General features: G+C 43.9%; 1 protein-coding gene and 1 pseudogene across 1 annotated transcript in view; both read left to right on the top strand.

The window, feature by feature from the left end:
- The window catches only part of LOC112070639 (histone-lysine N-methyltransferase ASH1L-like), a 37,062-nt gene extending 24,731 nt beyond the window's left edge, over positions 1-12,331 (top strand). Inside the window, 8 exon segments of the mRNA XM_024138074.2 lie at positions 3,972-4,026; positions 6,282-6,414; positions 7,103-7,384; positions 7,738-7,824; positions 10,140-10,230; positions 10,945-11,083; positions 11,194-11,366; positions 11,478-12,331. Of these exon segments, the coding sequence (XP_023993842.1) occupies positions 3,972-4,026; positions 6,282-6,414; positions 7,103-7,384; positions 7,738-7,824; positions 10,140-10,230; positions 10,945-11,083; positions 11,194-11,366; positions 11,478-11,683 (1,166 nt within the window). The 3' untranslated portion in view covers positions 11,684-12,331.
- Positions 12,332-13,491: 1,160 nt separating this feature from the next.
- On the top strand, positions 13,492-16,383 carry LOC112070640 (histone-lysine N-methyltransferase ASH1L-like; annotated as a pseudogene).
- Positions 16,384-18,266: the final 1,883 nt, after the last annotated feature.

The raw sequence follows: 18,266 nt of genomic DNA on the forward strand, positions 1-18,266 counted from the left end.
GGAAGATTTCATCAAGCAGCTGAGGGACAACTTCTCCACCAGATTTGAAGACTACAGCATGCCCAAGGATATCATTGCGTTTGTACGTGATCCTCTCACAGTCCGCCCAGGTGGAGAATACTCCTCCCTTGCTAAGAAAACAATACCGTCGCTGGATGAGGCCGCAATTCAAACTGAATTCCAGATATCGAGCCAAATCAGGGATGCGATCAGTAGTAGTGCCGAGTCCTTGTGTGCGTTTTGGGTGGCATGCTCAGAGGAATACAGCACAATAAAGAAACTTGCATTTTATGTGCTAACAATGTTTGGATCGATTTACACATGCGAGTCCTCGTTTTCCTCTATGAACATAATATAGACTCGGCTTTCCGGCTTTCACTTAAGTCAATCGAGGACTGCCTGCGCATCAAAATCTCATCCATCTCACTCGACATCCACAAGATCGTGTCCGAGGGGAAATGCAACTTTTCACATTAGGTACAGTAAGTAACTTAGTGGCCTATATGACTGTAGTTTAGTAAATACTAGCTTATTGTGAGTGCCTATCCAAGGATATTTAGTTCTCAAGCTGACAGTATTTTCTGTTTGTTCTGTCTTTACAGGAGCAGGCTATCCCAATACAGACATTCAGACACAGACATCGACATTTTTTCTTTCAATTATTGTTTTATGTAGGATGCTACCTTTTTGACCAGTTACAGTTGTAATTAGGGCTAATAACAAAAGAAATCCTGCTTCTATTAGGCCATATATTTTCTTATTGTGGAAGGTGTTGTTAAGCCTCATAGCCTACCTTAGCCAGTTAAGTTATTTTATATAGGCCTAGGCTCGGATGAAATAGACTACAATGAAGCCCTTTTGTTGTTTGTTTGTAAAGTCAAATTAAAATGAAGATTATTGTTGAAGTTAGTTACTCGACTGGTGTAGTTTTTCTCCATCTGTTGCTGTTCAACACTTGCATAACAAGTTAGCTACAGTACTGAATTTGCACGTGCAAGCCAAGCGCCACCACTACTATCAGTAGCACTGTCAAAGCTGCAAACAAGCAAACACCGGCCACGAACAATGTGTTTACAATACCACGTTGGTAATAAAGCATTATTTGTTTGACCGCAACTTCTGGGGTAGGTAGCTACCTTTAGCTTGGTACCTAGCTAGCACCAATACAACCAGCCTGAAAACAATGGCCAGTAGAAACTGCAGTCATTTTCATTCTTAGCAATGATTTAGGAATCATTGTGAGTAAGTATTAGCTAGGTAGCCACTTGTTGTTCGCCTATTGAAATTGAACTTCAGTTCATGAAAATAAATAGCTATCCAGTTACTTAACCCTGTTGCCCAAAGCTAATGTTATAAGCAACCAGCTAGCGTCATCTGGCTAGTGAGGCTCCACCGAACCGGCTATGTGTTGTGATGCTAGCCACAATAAGGATTAGGCACAATAGTGGACTTTGCGGTTTGCCTTCAAAATAAAAGTACCTTTTTGAACGTGATGCAGAAGTTTACAATTGGTGGAATTATGCCATATTTAGACTAGATAATGTTAAACCAGGTTGGAATGACACCTACAGAACACAACTGTGAAGAGTTTACGCAAATACTAGCGTTGTAGCTCTTATCGCAGGACTGTGACTGTGTGAAATCACCTCCCCAGTCAGCATATTGTGTGTATTGACCTTCATATCGCACTGTACAGCTTTACCTAAGGATTGGGGATCAATAAAATGGTGTATAAGTCTATGGTAGCCACCCATACTGGTTAAGTGAAATAAATCACTGACAGTGTCACCAGCAAAGCACCATCACACACCCTCCTCCATGCTTCATGGTGGGAACCACACATGCAGAGATCATCCGTTCACCTACTCTGTCTCACAAAGACACAGTGGTTGGAACCAAAAATCTCAAATTTGGACTCATCAGACCAAAGGACAGATTTCCACCGGTCTAATGTCCATTGCTCGTGTTTCTTGGCCCAAGTATGTCTCTTCTTCTTATTAGTGTCCTTTAGTAGTGGTTTCTTTGCAGCGATTCAACCATGAAGGCCTGATTCACGCAGTCTCCTCTGAACAGTTGATATTGAGATGTGTCTGTTACTTGAACTCTGTGCAGCATTTATGTGGGCTGCAATTTCTGAGGTTGGTAACTCTAGTGAACTTATCCTCTGCAGCAGAGGTAACTCTGGGTCTTCCTTTCCTGTGGCGGTCCTCATGAGAGACAGTTTCATCATTGCGCTTGATGGTTTTTGCAACTGCACTAGAAGAAACTTTAAAAGTTCTTGAAATTTTCCAGATTAACTGACCTTAATGTCTTAAAGTAATGATGGACTGTTGTTTCTCTTTGCTTATTTGAGCTGTTCTTGCCATAATATGGACTTGGTCTTTTACCAAATAGGGCGATTTTCTTTATACCACCCCTACCTTGTCACAACACAACTGATTGGCTCAAACGCATTAAGAAGGAAAGAAATTCCACAAATTAACTTTTAACAAGGCACGCCTGTTTATTGAAATGCATTCCAGGTGGCTACCTCATGAAGCTGGTTGAGAGAATGCCAAGAGTGTGCAAAGCTGTCATCAAGACAAAGGGTGGCTACTTTGATGAATTTCAAATATATTATTTGTTTAACACTGTTTTGGTTACTGCATGATTTCATATGTGTTTTTTCATGGTTTTGATGTCTTCACTATTATTCTACAAATAACAACCCTTGAATGAGTAGGTGTGTCCAAACTTTTGACTGGTACTGTATATTTTCAGCACCAGGCGCTGTTCACCTCCTATTGATTGCGCTGCGTTTGCAGATTTACGTTTCAGCGGCTCCCTATAAAATGCCTGCTTTATTAGTTGACCGTCTCCTGCATTCTCTCTCCTCATGAATTAAGTTAATATGTAACTTTTGCCTTATTTAGGTAGTGTAACTTCCTTCTTGGAACATTGCATTTTGGAATTTTTGCATGTCAGGCCCGATATTGTTATATTATCATTTTAAAAAAAATATTCATAATTATTTGGGGGGGCTTTGTGAGGCCAAATAGTATTGCTGGCGGGCCAGATTTGGCCCACGGGCCGCCAGTTGGGGAACCCTGCTGTAAGGGATGGCAGAGCTTTGTGTGTACGCGTGTGTGTGTGTGGGTGTGTGCAGCCTTCCCTGTAAACACCAACCACCCCTCCAGCATACACACACTCACACTCTCTCGATCACTTACTCTAAAACTTGCGCACACACTGAACTCCTTCCTGTATTGAACACGATAGGAGACAGAGAGCTGGTTTCAAGCGCAGGGAGCAGCAGGTGTTTATTGGAAGGGACCTTAGGAGAAGGCAGGTAGCTGGGTCCAGGGGCAGGCAGAAGGTCATACACGGTAGGTCCAAAAATGGCAACAGTACAGGCAGGGAATAGGCGTTGTGAGTGAGGCGGGCAAAAACTATCCTACACGGCAGGAGTGAAGGACGGGAAAAACCAGTGCTCCGAGAGAAGTGTGTCTCAAAACAAACAATGCCTCACAGTGATGAGGTGCAAGGAACTGAACTAAATATTGTGGGATGATGACATGCAGGTGTGTGAACAGGTGATTAGAATTCCGGTGATTGGGATCTGGACAGTGAGATGGAAAGTGGTCAGAGTTCTGGGGATCTACGTGTTTGGGAGTGTGAGCTGGACGCAGACGTTACACTTCCCATGAACTTCCTAGTCTCTAAACATCCCTGGTGCCTTCAGAGAAACTGCTGGTCAAATGGCAAAGACATGACAAAGTCAACACTTCTGTGTAACGCAACCCAGTCTCAACAGGACTCAGTCCATGTGCGTGTACTGACCACTACTACTGGCTTACCTGTTTGGCTTTTGCTTCTACAAACATCTGCTGTTGTAGATCTGATTCAAGTGTGCAGACTCATTTTTCCCTGAGTATATTTATGCACTATAAAAGTAGAAGGTACTCTGCTGAAGATAATCTCTCTTTCCATAGACTCAGCTGGTCAGACCCTTGCTGCTCCACTGGTAAACCTACCCTCAAGAAAGCGGTATGTATTTGCTTGTTTGTTTGTGTGTGCATGCTAGCTCTTTACATTTACATTTAAGTCATTTAGCAGACGCTCTTATCCAGAGCGACTTACAAATTGGTGCATTCACCTTATGATATCCAGTGGAACAACCACTTTACAATAGTGCATCTAACTCTTTTAAGGGGGGGGGGTTAGAAGGATTACTTTATCCTATCCTAGGTATTCCTTAAAGAGGTGGGGTTTCAGGTGTCTCCGGAAGGTGGTGATTGACTCCCGCCATCCTGGAGCGTCGGTGAGGGAGTTTGTTCCACCATTGGGTGCCAGAGCAGCAGAACAGTTTTGACTGGGTCTGAGCGGAACTGTACTTCCTCAGAGTAGGGAGGCGAGCAGGCCAGAGGTGGATGAACGCAGTGCCCCTGTTTGGGTGTAGGGCCTGATCAGAGCCTGAAGGTACGGAGGTGCCGTTCCCCTCACAGCTCCGTAGGCAAGCACCATGGTCTTGTAGCGGATGCGAGCTTCAACTGGGAAGCCAGTGGAGAGAGCGGAGGAGCGGGGTGACGTGAGAGAACTTGGGAAAGTTGAACACCAGACGGGCTGCGGCGTTCTGGATGAGTTGTAGGGGGTTTAAATGCACAGGCAGGGAGCCCAGCCAACAGCGAGTTGCAGTAATCCAGAGGGAGACTGACAAGTGCCTTGGCATTTACGACCTTAGCGCCGCTTCCTGCGTTGAGGCAGGGTCGTTATCTCTGCGAATGTTTGTAGAGCGGATGAACCTACAGGAACTGTTAGGTCACCGCCTTGATGTTAGTTGAGAACGGACAGGGGTTGTCCAGGATCACGCCAAGGCTTCTTCAGCACTTCTGGGAGGAGGACACAGGATTGTTCAACCGTCGATGGCGAGATCATGGAACGGGCAGCCTCCCCGTGAGGAAGCAGGCTCCTGTCTTGCCGAGGTTTTCAGCTTGAGGTGGTTGGATTTTTCGCGTCAATCCCCCCCCACACTGATATGGTCTGCCAGACATGCAGAGATGCGATTCACCACCTGGTTATCAGAGCGGGGAAAAGTAGAAGATTAAATTGTGTTCGTCTGCCATAGCCAGATGATAGGAGGAGACCATGTGAGGATATGACGAGCCAAGTGACTTAGCGGTATAGCGAGAATAGGAGAGGGCCTAGAACAGAGCCCTGGGGACCACATGGTGAGAGCACGTGGCTGCGGAGACAGATTCTCGCCACGCCACCTGTAGGAGCGACCTGTCAGGTAAGGACGCAATCCAAGCGTGGGCCGCGCCGGAAAGATGGCCCAGCTCGGAGAAGGGTGGAGAGCAGGATCTGATGCGTTCACAGTATCAAAGGCAGCCCGACTTAGGTTCTAGAAGGATGAGGAGCAGAGGGGAGAGAGTTGCTTTAGCAGTGCGGAGCGCCTCCGGTGACACAGAGAAGAGCAGGCGTCTCAGTAATGACTAGTCTGAAACCGACTGATTTGGATTTCAAGAAGGTCATCTTTGAGAAGATTAGCAGGAAGACTGGCCAAGGACGGCACGTTCATAGAGTTTTGGCAGAGAAAAAAAGAAGGGATACTGGTCTGTAAGTTGTTGACATCGGAGGGATCGAGTGTAGGTTTTTTTTCAGTAAGGAGTGCCAACTCCGCTCTCTTGAAGACGGAAGGGACGTAGCCAGCGGTCAAGGAATGAGTGAGTGAGCGAGTGACGGTAAGGGAGAAGGTCTCCGAAATTGTCTGGAGAAGAAGGAGCGAGGGCGATAGAGGTCAAGCGGGCAGGTTGTTGAGGCGGGCCGGCCGTCACAAGACGCGGAGATTTCATCTGGAGAGACGAGGGGGGAAAAGGTCCAAAGGCACAGGGTAGGGGCAAGTTATGAGCAGAACCCACGGTGTCGTTTGACTTAGCAAACGAGGATCGGATGTCGTCGACCTTCTTTTCAAAATGGTTGACGAAGTCATCAGCAGAGAGGGAGGAGGGGGGAGGAGGGGGAGGAGGATTCAGGAGGGAGGAGAAGGTGGCAAAGAGCTTCCTAGGGTTAGAGGCAGATGCTTGGAATTTAGAGTGGTAGAAATTGGCTTTAGCAGCAGAGACAGAAGAGAAGAATCTTTCACCGATGTTTACTGTATGTAGGTGTGTTGTGCAACGCTTTGTGTGTTATCCAACACTCTTGTCTCATGAATCCAAACATGATAACGATCATGTTTGGATTCATGAGACAAGAGGCACAGTTTTGACTCTCACCCCATGACTCGTGTTTGTGTGTGACCCCAGGAACACGCAGTACTATGAGAAGGTGTCAGACCCGCTGGACCTGAGTACCATTGAGAAGCAAATCACCACAGGGCACTACAAGACCGTGGAGGCATTTGACACTGACATGCTCAAAGTGTTCCGCAACGCAGAGGTGGGTCTCCCTCAACCCTCCTCCTTATTGGATATATACAGCCACAGATCCTTTACACACACACCTAAACACAGGACTTTTTTTTACACACACCTACACACAGAGGACTCTTTTTTACATTTGTGTTGTGTGGAGGCTGTGTGAGTGCCACTCAAATCCTTTGAAGGGTACTCAACCCTATAGACAGGTGGGTTATTTAGCAACAAAACCCAATGTGTGCGCAACCGTGGATCAAAACAGTCGGGTTTGGCTTTAGAATCAAAGTAGTGTTGATAACATGTAAACTATATTTCCTCTCCAAATCATTATTGAAAATATGCATACATTTGCACAATGAGCACTTGTCTCCCAAATACACCATTACAGTTGGTGGTTAGCTAGCTACCAAATATTAGCATAGACGTGACGAGTCAAAACGTCTCAAAAGAAGACATGGTATCAATAACAAGGCACAACAAGCTGATACGAGCCACGATTCCCCACATGGCAGCTTCTTGCCATTGTTGCTATCTGTCTGAAAATGTATAATTTTGCAGGGGCTTAGAATTCTAAGTGGGATTCTGGAAGTCTGGTCGAACTTGTTTAGGTTGCTGTGGCGTAAGCTGGTCTTTTACTCGACTTTACAACACACAAACTGTATTTTCCAAATTCTCAACGTCATTGCCCTATGCTCCCTCCATCCTAGCAGAAATACTACGGGCGGAAGTCGTCAGTAGGGAGGGACGTGTGCCGGCTGAGGAAGGCCTACTACGGCGCGCGCCATGAAGCCGCTGTCCAGATTGACGAAATCGTCGGAGAAACAGCCAGCGAAGCGGACAGTTCGGATTCGCTGGAGCGAGACCATGCCCATCATCACCACCACCACGGAGGGGGCTGGCCGGGCTCACACGACAAGGACGATGACATCATCCGCTGCATCTGCGGCATGTACAAGGACGAGGGCCTGATGATCCAGTGTGAGAAGTGCATGGTAAGAGATCGCGGGACACAGCCTAACATTGCAGGCTCCGAGTTGTGTTGTTGAAGTTTAACCTGTTGTTGAATGTTAGCCTAACTGAATATGGATAAAACTGAATATCAGTTCCTTACTGAATCCATGAGGCAATATACAGTTTGGATTCCAGGCTAGTTGAATGTAGTGGTACTTGCCTGATGATTCTGAGTGAATGGCGAGTGTTTGTTCCTGTCAGTGGAAGCAATGTTTTTGAGAGCACGAGTTGATTGTGGGAAAGATTACTAAGTGTGGTAGTCTAATATATTGTTAGCGTTAGTTTTGGCTGTGATTGTAGTGTCAGGGTAAACGGTGATGCGTCTGTCTCTCAGGTGTGGCAGCACTTTGACTGCATGCGGCTGGAGGCGGAGGTGGAACACTACCTGTGTGAGCAGTGCGACCCCCGACCTGTGGACAGGGTGAGTGTTGTCCCCCTTAACCTAATCTTAATCACACCCCATGGTCTATAGAAACCACAAGTTGGAACCAGTTCAGGGAACAGAACAGAAAACTCAATAAAAAAAAATTTGGGGGGGGGGGGAATCAGAACTGGGAACGAAAGTGATCTATACTATTCCGGAACAGAACCGTTATTTTAAAAGCATGGGAACTGGTTAATAATGTTATTTTACATTCTGGGCATTTTCCAGTCCCACCAAAAATGCAACAAAGCACCTATGCAAAGCCCTCACTATGTCACTCAGAAACATATTCCAGTGTCTGCTGCCAGCAAAAAAATCTTTGCTACTGTGTCTGTGTGTAGGCTATCAGCCCCTCCCTCGCCGGAGCATAGACTACTGTAGCCTACTGACGTTACAAGCGTGATTCTGAAATTAGGGAGAGACATTTTTAATGAGAGATTAACCTTTTCAATGATAGTTAAGGATACTATAGTTATCACATTTCACATTCGATTTATTAACTACAAAAAGGTAAGATATGTTTTTATTTCTGGTGCCTCTCTGCACACACACACATGCTAGCTAGCTAACTAGCTCTAGTCCAACATTAAGCCAACTCTCGGGAAGGCCAAAGACATTCAAAGTTCCTTCATAAAAGCCACTCCTGCATAGGTATAATTCTGAGGGGCCTGATTCAGATAATGCATGTCATAACAAGATGCCCAGCACTTCAAGCCAAGCCTCTTCCTCCACCCTCTCTTGCTCCCCACCCTTGCCTGTCCAATGTGTGTAAACAACTATAGCTTGCCCGCTCCATAGCAAGCTGCTCTATCTGCACTGATTGGTGAAGTAATTCAATGTCGAGCTAAATGTTTTTTTTAAATATATGATTTCAGAGGTTTAAAAAGGAACAGAAAGGAATGATATAAACCGTAACTTTATTTTTGTGTTCGAACCGGTTCTAACTTTATTTTGCTGGTCAGAACAGTGGAATGAAAGTAAATGATTCAGAATGAAACGATCGGGGAAATAATTTTGCTTCCAACCCCTCAAAGAAACCCACTGGAAGGTCACAGCTGGGTTATCAGACGATGGGTGTTTCTCAATATGCATACTACTCTTCTCCACACTCATGTTCCGAGTGCATTTTTTGTGAACGCTCTCTTGAGTGCGTTCTTGTGAGGATGAGTGTGGATGAAATATTACATTTGAGAGGCACTCGCACTCCCCCTACTGTATTACGTCACGCTTCACCTCCCCCATTCGCTGAACGTAATAACCTGCACTAGCCAGCTAGTTTAACAGGCAAAAACTACCTAAAGATAATGTTATGCAAGGTAGATAGATGACTGTCAGTACTTCATGGTTAGCTAGCTAGCCAGTTCGCTCTATTGACTTACAATGGGCTTGCAATCTACGCACACTAAAGTGGGTATTGTAGGCAGGTAAACATGCCAAAATGAGTACTGTATGTATTTATTAATGTATCAAGATAAAATATTGCAATCAGGCAACATATGAGATGTGAATGGGCAACATCTCATTCCGAAGTCTGGGTTTATTTTCTCCTCTTGAGCTCAAATAATGGCCGCCATTAATTTCAATAAACTTTTGCGCCGCATACTTTGATTTGGAACTCATTCTCCTACCCTCCCGTGCTTCAATTTGCGTGCTCGTACACGGTAGTATGCATATTGCGAAACAGCCCATGAGAGATGTGTTCAGTCAGTGAAGAAAAAGGTGATATGCACATCCCAAAACTAAGATAAGTGCATTTAACAGTCACAACACACTTTACAGAAAGTGTAAATAAAGGGGCAATATGCAGTTGAAACTAAGAAAGCTTCACCCTGCCACTGATTTGGAAAACAGTGGAGGGATGGGGGTGTACAACCAATCTCAAATGTATACACAGAGCTATTGATTCAAGGACTGAGCATCCATGATATCAAATGTACAGTTTTAACCATGTTTTGAGGCTATACAGTATTTGTTTACAATTACATTGCTTACCAACAATGGAGTAAGACTTGCTTATATTTTGGTTTCTGATAGGGAATGACAGTTGAACTAAGCTCATAAGGCATTTCATAAGTTATATTCTTCAAGAATCAATGGGTATATAATCAGTAATTTACAAGTCCAAAAATGGATGTACCAATCGCAGATTGCTCCTTGTAAATGTATCAGGGAATAGGGTGCCATTTGGGACATAGCCATTGTTGTTTCAGGCACTCCACTCCTCACAGGTGGTAATTTCAAAGGAATGCTTTGTCTTTTGTTTCAACTTCGTGTTTGATCTGATGTCATATCCTGTCCCGTTGGTGCTCCAGGAGGTGCCAATGCTGCCCCAGCCCAGCTACGCCCAGTCTGGCTCAATATACTACATCTGTCTGCTGCGAGACGAACTGCTGCTGCACCAAGGTATGGATGGGGACTATAACCATGGCACCCTATGCCCTATATAGTGCACTACTTTTGAACAGGGCCCTGCTCAGAAGTATAGGGCTCTGGTCAAAAGTAGTGCATTATATAGGTAATAGCGTGCCATTTCGGATGTAACCCCATGTATGAGGCCACATCAATGTTGTAGTGTGTTTTTGTGTCAGTTGCACAGCTTGCCACGTGGAATAATTGTTGTATAGCAACTTGGGGTGTGATAAATGTGCCTTATACCGGCTTCCCGAGTGGCACAGCGGTCTAAGGCTCTATATCGCAGTGTTGCGGCATCACTAAGGGGGTTCGATCCCAGGCTGTATCACAACCAGCCGTGACCCAGCGTCGCCCGTGTTTGGCGAGGCTTTGGCCCGTGGGGGGCTTCACTTGGCCCATCGAGCTCTAGCGACTCCTTGTGGCGGGCCGGGGGCCTGCAGGCTAACTTCGGTCGTCAGTTGAACAGTGTTTCCTCCGAAACATTGGTGCAGCTGGCTTCCGGGTTAAGCGAGCAAGTGTTAAGAAGTGCGGCTTGGTCGGTCATGTTTCGGAGGACGCATGACTCAACCTTTCCCAAGCCCATTGGGGAGTTGCAGCGATGAGACAAGATCGTAATTACGAAATTGGGGAGAAAAAAAGGGGTCATTTAAAAAACATTATGTATAAATAAAAATCATGATAATGTTATGTAACCTGTCTGACCAGGTGACTGTGTGTACCTGATGAGGGACAGCAGACGCACCCCAGAGGGACAGCCAGTCAGGCAGTCCTACCGTCTCCTGTCCCATGTCAACAGAGACAAGCTAGACATCTTCCGCATCGAGAAACTCTGGAAGAGTGAAAAGTAAGGGAGGGGGGAGCCCCATTGAGCCAGCGCTGAGCACCATCAGCCATTTCATTGCTGTCTTTTTTTCCTCTGACTCGCTCTTGTCTCCTTGTGTGGGTGCCCTGTAGGGGTGAGAGGTTTGCCTTTGGCCATCATTACTTCAGGCCCCACGAGACGCACCACTCGCCCTCGCGCCGCTTCTACCACAACGAGCTGTTCCGTGTGCCACTCTACGAGATCATCCCTCTGGAGGCCGTGGTCGGGACCTGCTGCGTCCTCGATCTCTACACCTACTGCAAAGGTGAGACTCACGCACGCACGCACACACACTTTGTAAGGGAGTTAAAAACAAACACTGCGCTAACACACATTATTACCTCGCCTGACCCGTGGTGCGTTTTTTTTTTTTCAGGGCGGCCGAAAGGAGTGAAGGAGCAGGACGTGTACATCTGCGACTACCGCCTGGACAAGTCGGCGCACCTCTTCTACAAGATCCACCGCAACCGCTTCCCCGTGTGCACTAAGCCCTACGCCTTCAACCACTTTCCAAAGAGGCTGGCCCCCAAGAGAGACTTCTCAGTAAGAGGGTCGAAGAGGGGTGGGGGTTGTTTGTATTGAAGTTTCCGTATGTAGTTTTAGTGAGGCTAGTTTGATGAGGTAGTATTGATATAAGGTTCCATTATGGGCTTGAATTGAGTGCAACTAGAGAAGTGTATCAAAGTTGTTTTTATCAAAGAGGTTGATCGTGCACCAGTGGCGACTGATATGTGCCTACCATTCTTTTCAAACCGCTAGTTATCCTGTTATGGCTGCAGCCCGACGTCATCCCGACGCCGGTACACCTATGACAACATCCAGCTCAAGTGCACAGCGTGAAATTCAAAATCTATTTTTTTTTAAATATTTAACTTTCACACATTAACAAGTCCAATACAGCATTTGAAAGATAAACATCTTGTCAATCCAGCCAACATGTCCGATTTTTTTAATGTTTTACAGAGAAAACACCACATATATTTATGTTAGCTCACCACCAAATAAAAAAGGAGGACAGACATTTTTCACAGCACAAGTAGGATGCAAGTAGCATGCACAAGCCAACCTAACTAACCTAGAACCAACCTAAATAACCTAGAAAAAACTACCTCAGATGACAGTCCTATAACATGTTACACAATAAATCTATGTTTTGTTCGAAAAATGTGCATATTTTAGCTATAAATCAGTTTTACATTACTGCTACCATCATAGCTACAGTCAGAAATCGCATGGGAGTAGCCAGAGTAAATACAGACACCAACGTCAAAACTAACTACCCATTACACATCATAAAACATTCAGAATTCAATATATGGTGGATAGCTAAATGAAAGAACAAATATCTGTGAATATAGACCAATATTCCGATTTTTTGAAGTGTTTTACAGCGAAAACACCACATATATTATGTTAGCTCACCACCAAATAAAAAGACACAGACATTTTTCACGCACAACGTAGATGCAAGTAGCATGCACAAGACCTAACTAACCTAAACCAACCTAAGAACCAACCTAAATAACCAGAAAAAACTACCTCAGATGACAGTCCTATAACATGTTACACAATAAATCTATGTTTGTTCGAAAAAATTGCATATTTGAGCTATAAATCAGTTTTTACATTACTGCTACCATCATAGCTACAGGTCAGAAATCGCATGGGAGTAGCCAGAGTAAATACAGACACCAACGTCAACTACCTAATTACTCATCATAAAACATTTCAGAACAAATATATGGTGGAATAGCTAATGAAAACAAACATATCTTGCGCAATACAGCCAATATTCGATTTTTGAAGTGTTTACAGCGAAAACACAAATATAGTCGTTATAACTTAAGCTTAACTACAATAGCTAACAACCACAGCTAGCAATTGATTCCTAGTCCAACGCTAGGGATAGACATTCGACAATATATATATGAATAGCATCCCAATTGGTCCTTATCTTTTTTGATCTTCATCAAGAAATTGTTCTCCAAGGGTCTTTGTTCAGAACCGACTTTATTTGGATCCATAACGAACGATTTCCTCAGAATTAGCAAGCACACTGGCCGTGCGTTGCTAACCTCTCGTTCTTCGAACCCATCTTGCGACGCATCACCTCTAAAGTCCATAAATTTCAAAGAAATATAATTAAAGTATATTGAAAAACAGTACTTTAGGATGATATTGTGACATGTATCAAATAAAATCGAAGGCCAGAGATCATATTCACCTATAACGACGGTTTTTCCAGGAGGTCCTCCAGATCCCAACTTCGCGCCTTCCAAAAAATTAAAGTGCGCACCTTCTCACTCCAAGAAGGTTGTATACAACCCCTGACACGAAGATAATCACTACATTTCTTCCCTCTCACTTCCGCATGACACCCAGAGAAGGCGATGACGTGTTTCTACAGTCCTAGAGTGCCACATGCCCTTTTATAGGACAAGGGCTTGAAAAGCGACATCGATTTTTGGAATCTCACTTCCGGAATAGGAAATGGGCTGTAAGATTGTTCTGTTCCGCACTTAGAGAAATAATTTAAACACGTTTTAGAAACTAGAAGACTGTTTTCTATCAATTAGTACATAATAATATGCATATTGTAAGAGCAAAAATTGATTAAGAGGCCGTTTGAAAATTTGCACATATTTTCCAGTTTTCAAATACGCTGCCAGCATAAACGGGTTATCCTAAGAGAGAAGTTTGGGGTCCAGCTTATACACAATTAAGTAAACCAAATTGTTAATAATCCAAAACGAAGTCCGTATGAGCACTTGTATCAATTAAAAGCGCCTTTGTTCCTTACCACCTCGCCACAAGCACGCACTACGTTCCGGACAACTACAAGAAGCAACGGGGGCGTTTCGCCCTGGAAGCGCGAGCGCCCAAAGCAGTTGGAGGGCCTGTGAGGAACGACGCTTCCCCATGCGACGACTTCCGTCCGAGAGTGAAAATGGAAGAGTGGTGCGGGGACATGGACACTGCCATGAAGAACCACACTCCCTACCGCTGCCCAACCACGGGCCAGATGGGCCAAAGGGAGGGAGAAAGGAGGAGGCGGGGCAGGAGGTAGAGGAGCATAGGGGCTGAGGAAGGTAAGGGCAGAGAGAGGAGTTGACGTGCTGGAAGCTCCTCCTCCATGTTCTTCCCTCCACCCCTCCATCACTCCGGACTGGGCCAGGAGGGAGGCGCAAAGGGATCGGCTAAACAAGATTCTGCTGGATCTGCTACACAGAACACCCAATAAGAACGGTGAGCAGGCAATGAGGAAACGGGTATTACGACAGAGGGGTGGTTTGATGAAGAATGGAAACTGTTGAATTGATGAGGGGGAAATATCGGACAGGTAACTTAATGTGTCATTGGTGTTTGGTAACTTCTCTCTCTTCTTCCAACAGCCATAGATGTCACTTATCTTCTAGAGGAGGGGTCAGGACGGCGATTACGTAGACGGACACTTGGATTTGGAGACTTTGTGGTTAGAAAATGATGTTGCCACTTACCTGGCAAGCACATTCCCCTTTCATTTACTTGGGAGAGGTGGGGGGGAAATGGAAAGAGGGAAGACGACATTTACAAAGAGAAGGTGACCACAAAGTGAAAAGGTTGGTCCCCTTCTCTGACCCCCCTTCGGGTGGTGTCCCCTCTTCCCCAACCTTTCATCTCAAGTGATGAAACAACTCAACAAATAAACGGTTTGAAGCATTGCACTCAGCAGTCGTGATCATTGATAACGGTTTTGTAGGGGACCCAAGGACTTCTCAGGAGGGTGGACCCAGACTTATTGAAGTACAATGCAAATGCATATTTTATTTTTAATTTTTTTACATAGGAAAATGTACCCCATGCACTTAAAAATGCGCATTGAACATATATTCATCAAAGACGGCCCTGTTACTTGGGACAGAGAGACAATTACATAGGTGTCACATTATCCATACATGGCTCATCAGTGCAACCTTGAGTCAATTATTTTTGATGAGCAAAATAAAGGAACAAAGTGGTACTGAACATGGCTGTGGCATACAGCCATAGACTCATATTGACTTCGTTTTTTTAAACAACATCAAATGGGAATGAGAACACTGGAGACTGGCGCCCCCTAGTGAGACTAAGTGGTGATGACAAACTAAACGTAGGGTTAATGTACCAGAACTATGCTCAGAGGCTATGCAGTGTACAGTAAGCATACACTGTTGACGATGAACTAGGAGAGAAGCAGCAGGAACGAGGTTGGTCAACTGCACTTTGGTACCATGGATATTGTTGGCGCTCTGTAATGTATCAACGAGACACACTAACACAGTATTGGATGATGCCGTCTGAAAAGCAAGTTAATAAGTATATTATCTTATATATATATATATATATATATAGGAACAGAGAAGGAAGGACGGGAGAATGGCTGGTGGTCTCTGGGAAGATGGAGTGTACGCTTTTGGTCAGTCAAGTGTCTTGTTCGGTTTGTGAGGCAGTCCACTTCACCCCTCTTTCTGAAGTACCTGATTCACCAGCTTAACTAAGTCAGGTGGCGGAACACTGGCTCTTACTGTAACGCCTTAGAACGCCGTGATCCCTGACTGCCTTGCGTGAGTGTGTGTATGCACATTTGTGTGTCAGTAATCTGCCAGAATTCTTGAAGAAAAAAAGAAAAAAATTAAGGGCTTGATGGCAATTAACATTTTATGGGAAATTATGGAAACATAAAATGTATCGTGATGGTCATATTTTCATATATTCTGTGAGGGGTATTTGTTGGGAGGGAGGGAATTCTAGCTGTACATTTTATTCTTCAAATGTGTTCTGGTTGCCATGGAGAATACTTTTAAATAATTTGTGTGATTTGATGAGATTTCTTTTTTTCAAACGCTTCTGTTTAAAATGGAACTTTGACCCGAAATGTCCTATCAAGATGGACTGACAGAACGAGAGAGTAAAGAAACTGACAGAAAGAGGACAGAAAGTTGTACAGTGCCAAGTTATGTATATACAGACTGGGATAATGTGAGAAGTGTCTCCAAAAGCAATATCTTGATAACAGATTTTGTGTATTATTGTATTGTACAGAACTCAGACCCATATGTATTATTATAATGATTGTCTGCCATTTGTATTACTATAATCGAGACACTTAAGCTTGAAGGGGAAAGAAGAGGTGTTTTTGTCCAGTAAAATGTACCACAACTGTCCTAATGAATGACATAAGAACTTCACCTGAATTTTTTGTTCCCTAAAAATGAAATTCATCTATGTACTGCATGAGCGAGAAGAATGTCAAACGAACTTCATTGGGACATAACAGTGACTGAAAAATTACATCTGTCCGTGTAATAATGATATCAATAATTTTAACTTTTGAGGAGAAAAATTGCTCCTTGTTTTTTTGCTGCAAAGTGTTGAAACACTAAAAAAACAAACCAACATAAAAAATATGTATATTATGAGAGAATGAAGAGAAAACAGAAGTATAACTGTCAGCTAAATATGTTCTTCCGTTTTGGTTCTTTTTGTGGATAGCGTCCATAAATATGATGCTTGTGCTTGTAGGCTATTTGTGTGGTTTTGTGTGATTTGTTTAGTTATTTTTAGACAATCACAAAATAGAGATGCAAGCATTGTAAATGGACAGACCTGGCAGACATTTTGTGATGTGTAAACAGTTTGTCAACTTCTTCCACTCGTTAAAAGTTTGTGTAATTATGATCTAAAGTCATGAAAATACTGTTGGTTTTTACTTTTTGTTTTTATATTCTATTTTGGGTTATTTTGTTGTTTTTTAAAAATAAAAAGCATAAATTATTGTGAATGTTTATTTTGCCCTTGACTTTTTGATCATGTTTTAAATGTTTAATTTGTGTTCTGGATTTCCTTAATATAATTCAGGTGAATTTATAAAGCAGGGGGTAGAAAGACAGTATGAGGGTCGTTCCCAGGTTTAGATGATAGGTGGCCGCCGGTGCATAACATACAGTTGAAGTCTGAAGTTTTACATACACCTTAGCACAGACATTTAAACTCAGTTTTTCACAATTCCTGACATTTAATCCTAATAAAAATGCCCTGTCTTAGGTCAGTTAGGATCACCATCTTTATTTAAGAATGGTGAAATATCAGAATAATAGTAGAGAGAATTATTTATTTCAGCTTTTATTCTTCATCACATTCCCCAGTGGGTCAGAATTTACATACACTCAATGAGTATTTGGTAGCATTGCCTTTAAATTGTTTAACTTGGGTCAACCGTTTTGGGTAGCCTTCACACAGCTTCCCCAAATAAGTTGGGTGAATTTTGGCCCATTCCTCCTGACAGAGCTGGTGTAACTGAGTCAGGTTTGTAGGCCTCCTTGATCGCACACAGTTTTTCAGTTCTGCCCAAAAACTTCCTGACTGATGTCTTGGAGATGTTGCTTCAATATATCCACATAATTTTCCTCATGATGCCATCTATTTTTGGTGAAGTGTACCAATCCCTCCTGCAGCAAAGCACACCTCACAAAACAGATGCTGCCATCCCATGCTTTCATGGTTGGGAATGGTGTTCTTCCGGCTTGCAAGCATCCCCCTTTTTCCTCCAAACATAACGATGGTCGTTATGGCCAAACAGTTCAATTTTTGTTTCATCAGACCAGAGACATTTCTCCAAAAAAGTACCATCTTTGTCCCCATGTGCAGTTGCAAACCGTAGCTTTCGCTTTTTTAATGTGTAACGGTGTCGTCCGTCGGATGAGGAGAATCGGACCAAAGCGCAGCGTGGTAAGGGTTTCATGATTTTTATTTACAACTGAACATTAAAGCAAAATAACAAAGTGAAATAAACTAAACCGAAACAGTCCTGTCAGGTGCAGAAAACACAAACAGAAAATAACTACTCACAAAGCATCGGTGTGGAAAAGCTACCTAAGTATGGTTCCCAATCAGAGACAACATAGTAAAGCTGTCCCTGATTGAGTACCATAACCTGGCCCAAAACATAGAAAAAAGAACATAGAATGCCCACCCAAATCACACCCTGACCAAACCAAAATAGAGACATAAAAAGCTCTCTACGGTCAGGGCGTGACAGTACCCCCCCCAAAGGTGCGGACTCCGGCTGCAAAACCTGAACCCATAGGGGAGGGTCTGGGTGGGCATTTCTCCGCAGTGGCGGCTCTGTTGAGGGACGTAGACCCCG

Source organism: Salvelinus sp. IW2-2015, unplaced genomic scaffold, assembly GCF_002910315.2.
Source record: "Salvelinus sp. IW2-2015 unplaced genomic scaffold, ASM291031v2 Un_scaffold1382, whole genome shotgun sequence".
Taxonomy (NCBI): Eukaryota; Metazoa; Chordata; class Actinopteri; order Salmoniformes; family Salmonidae; genus Salvelinus; species Salvelinus sp. IW2-2015.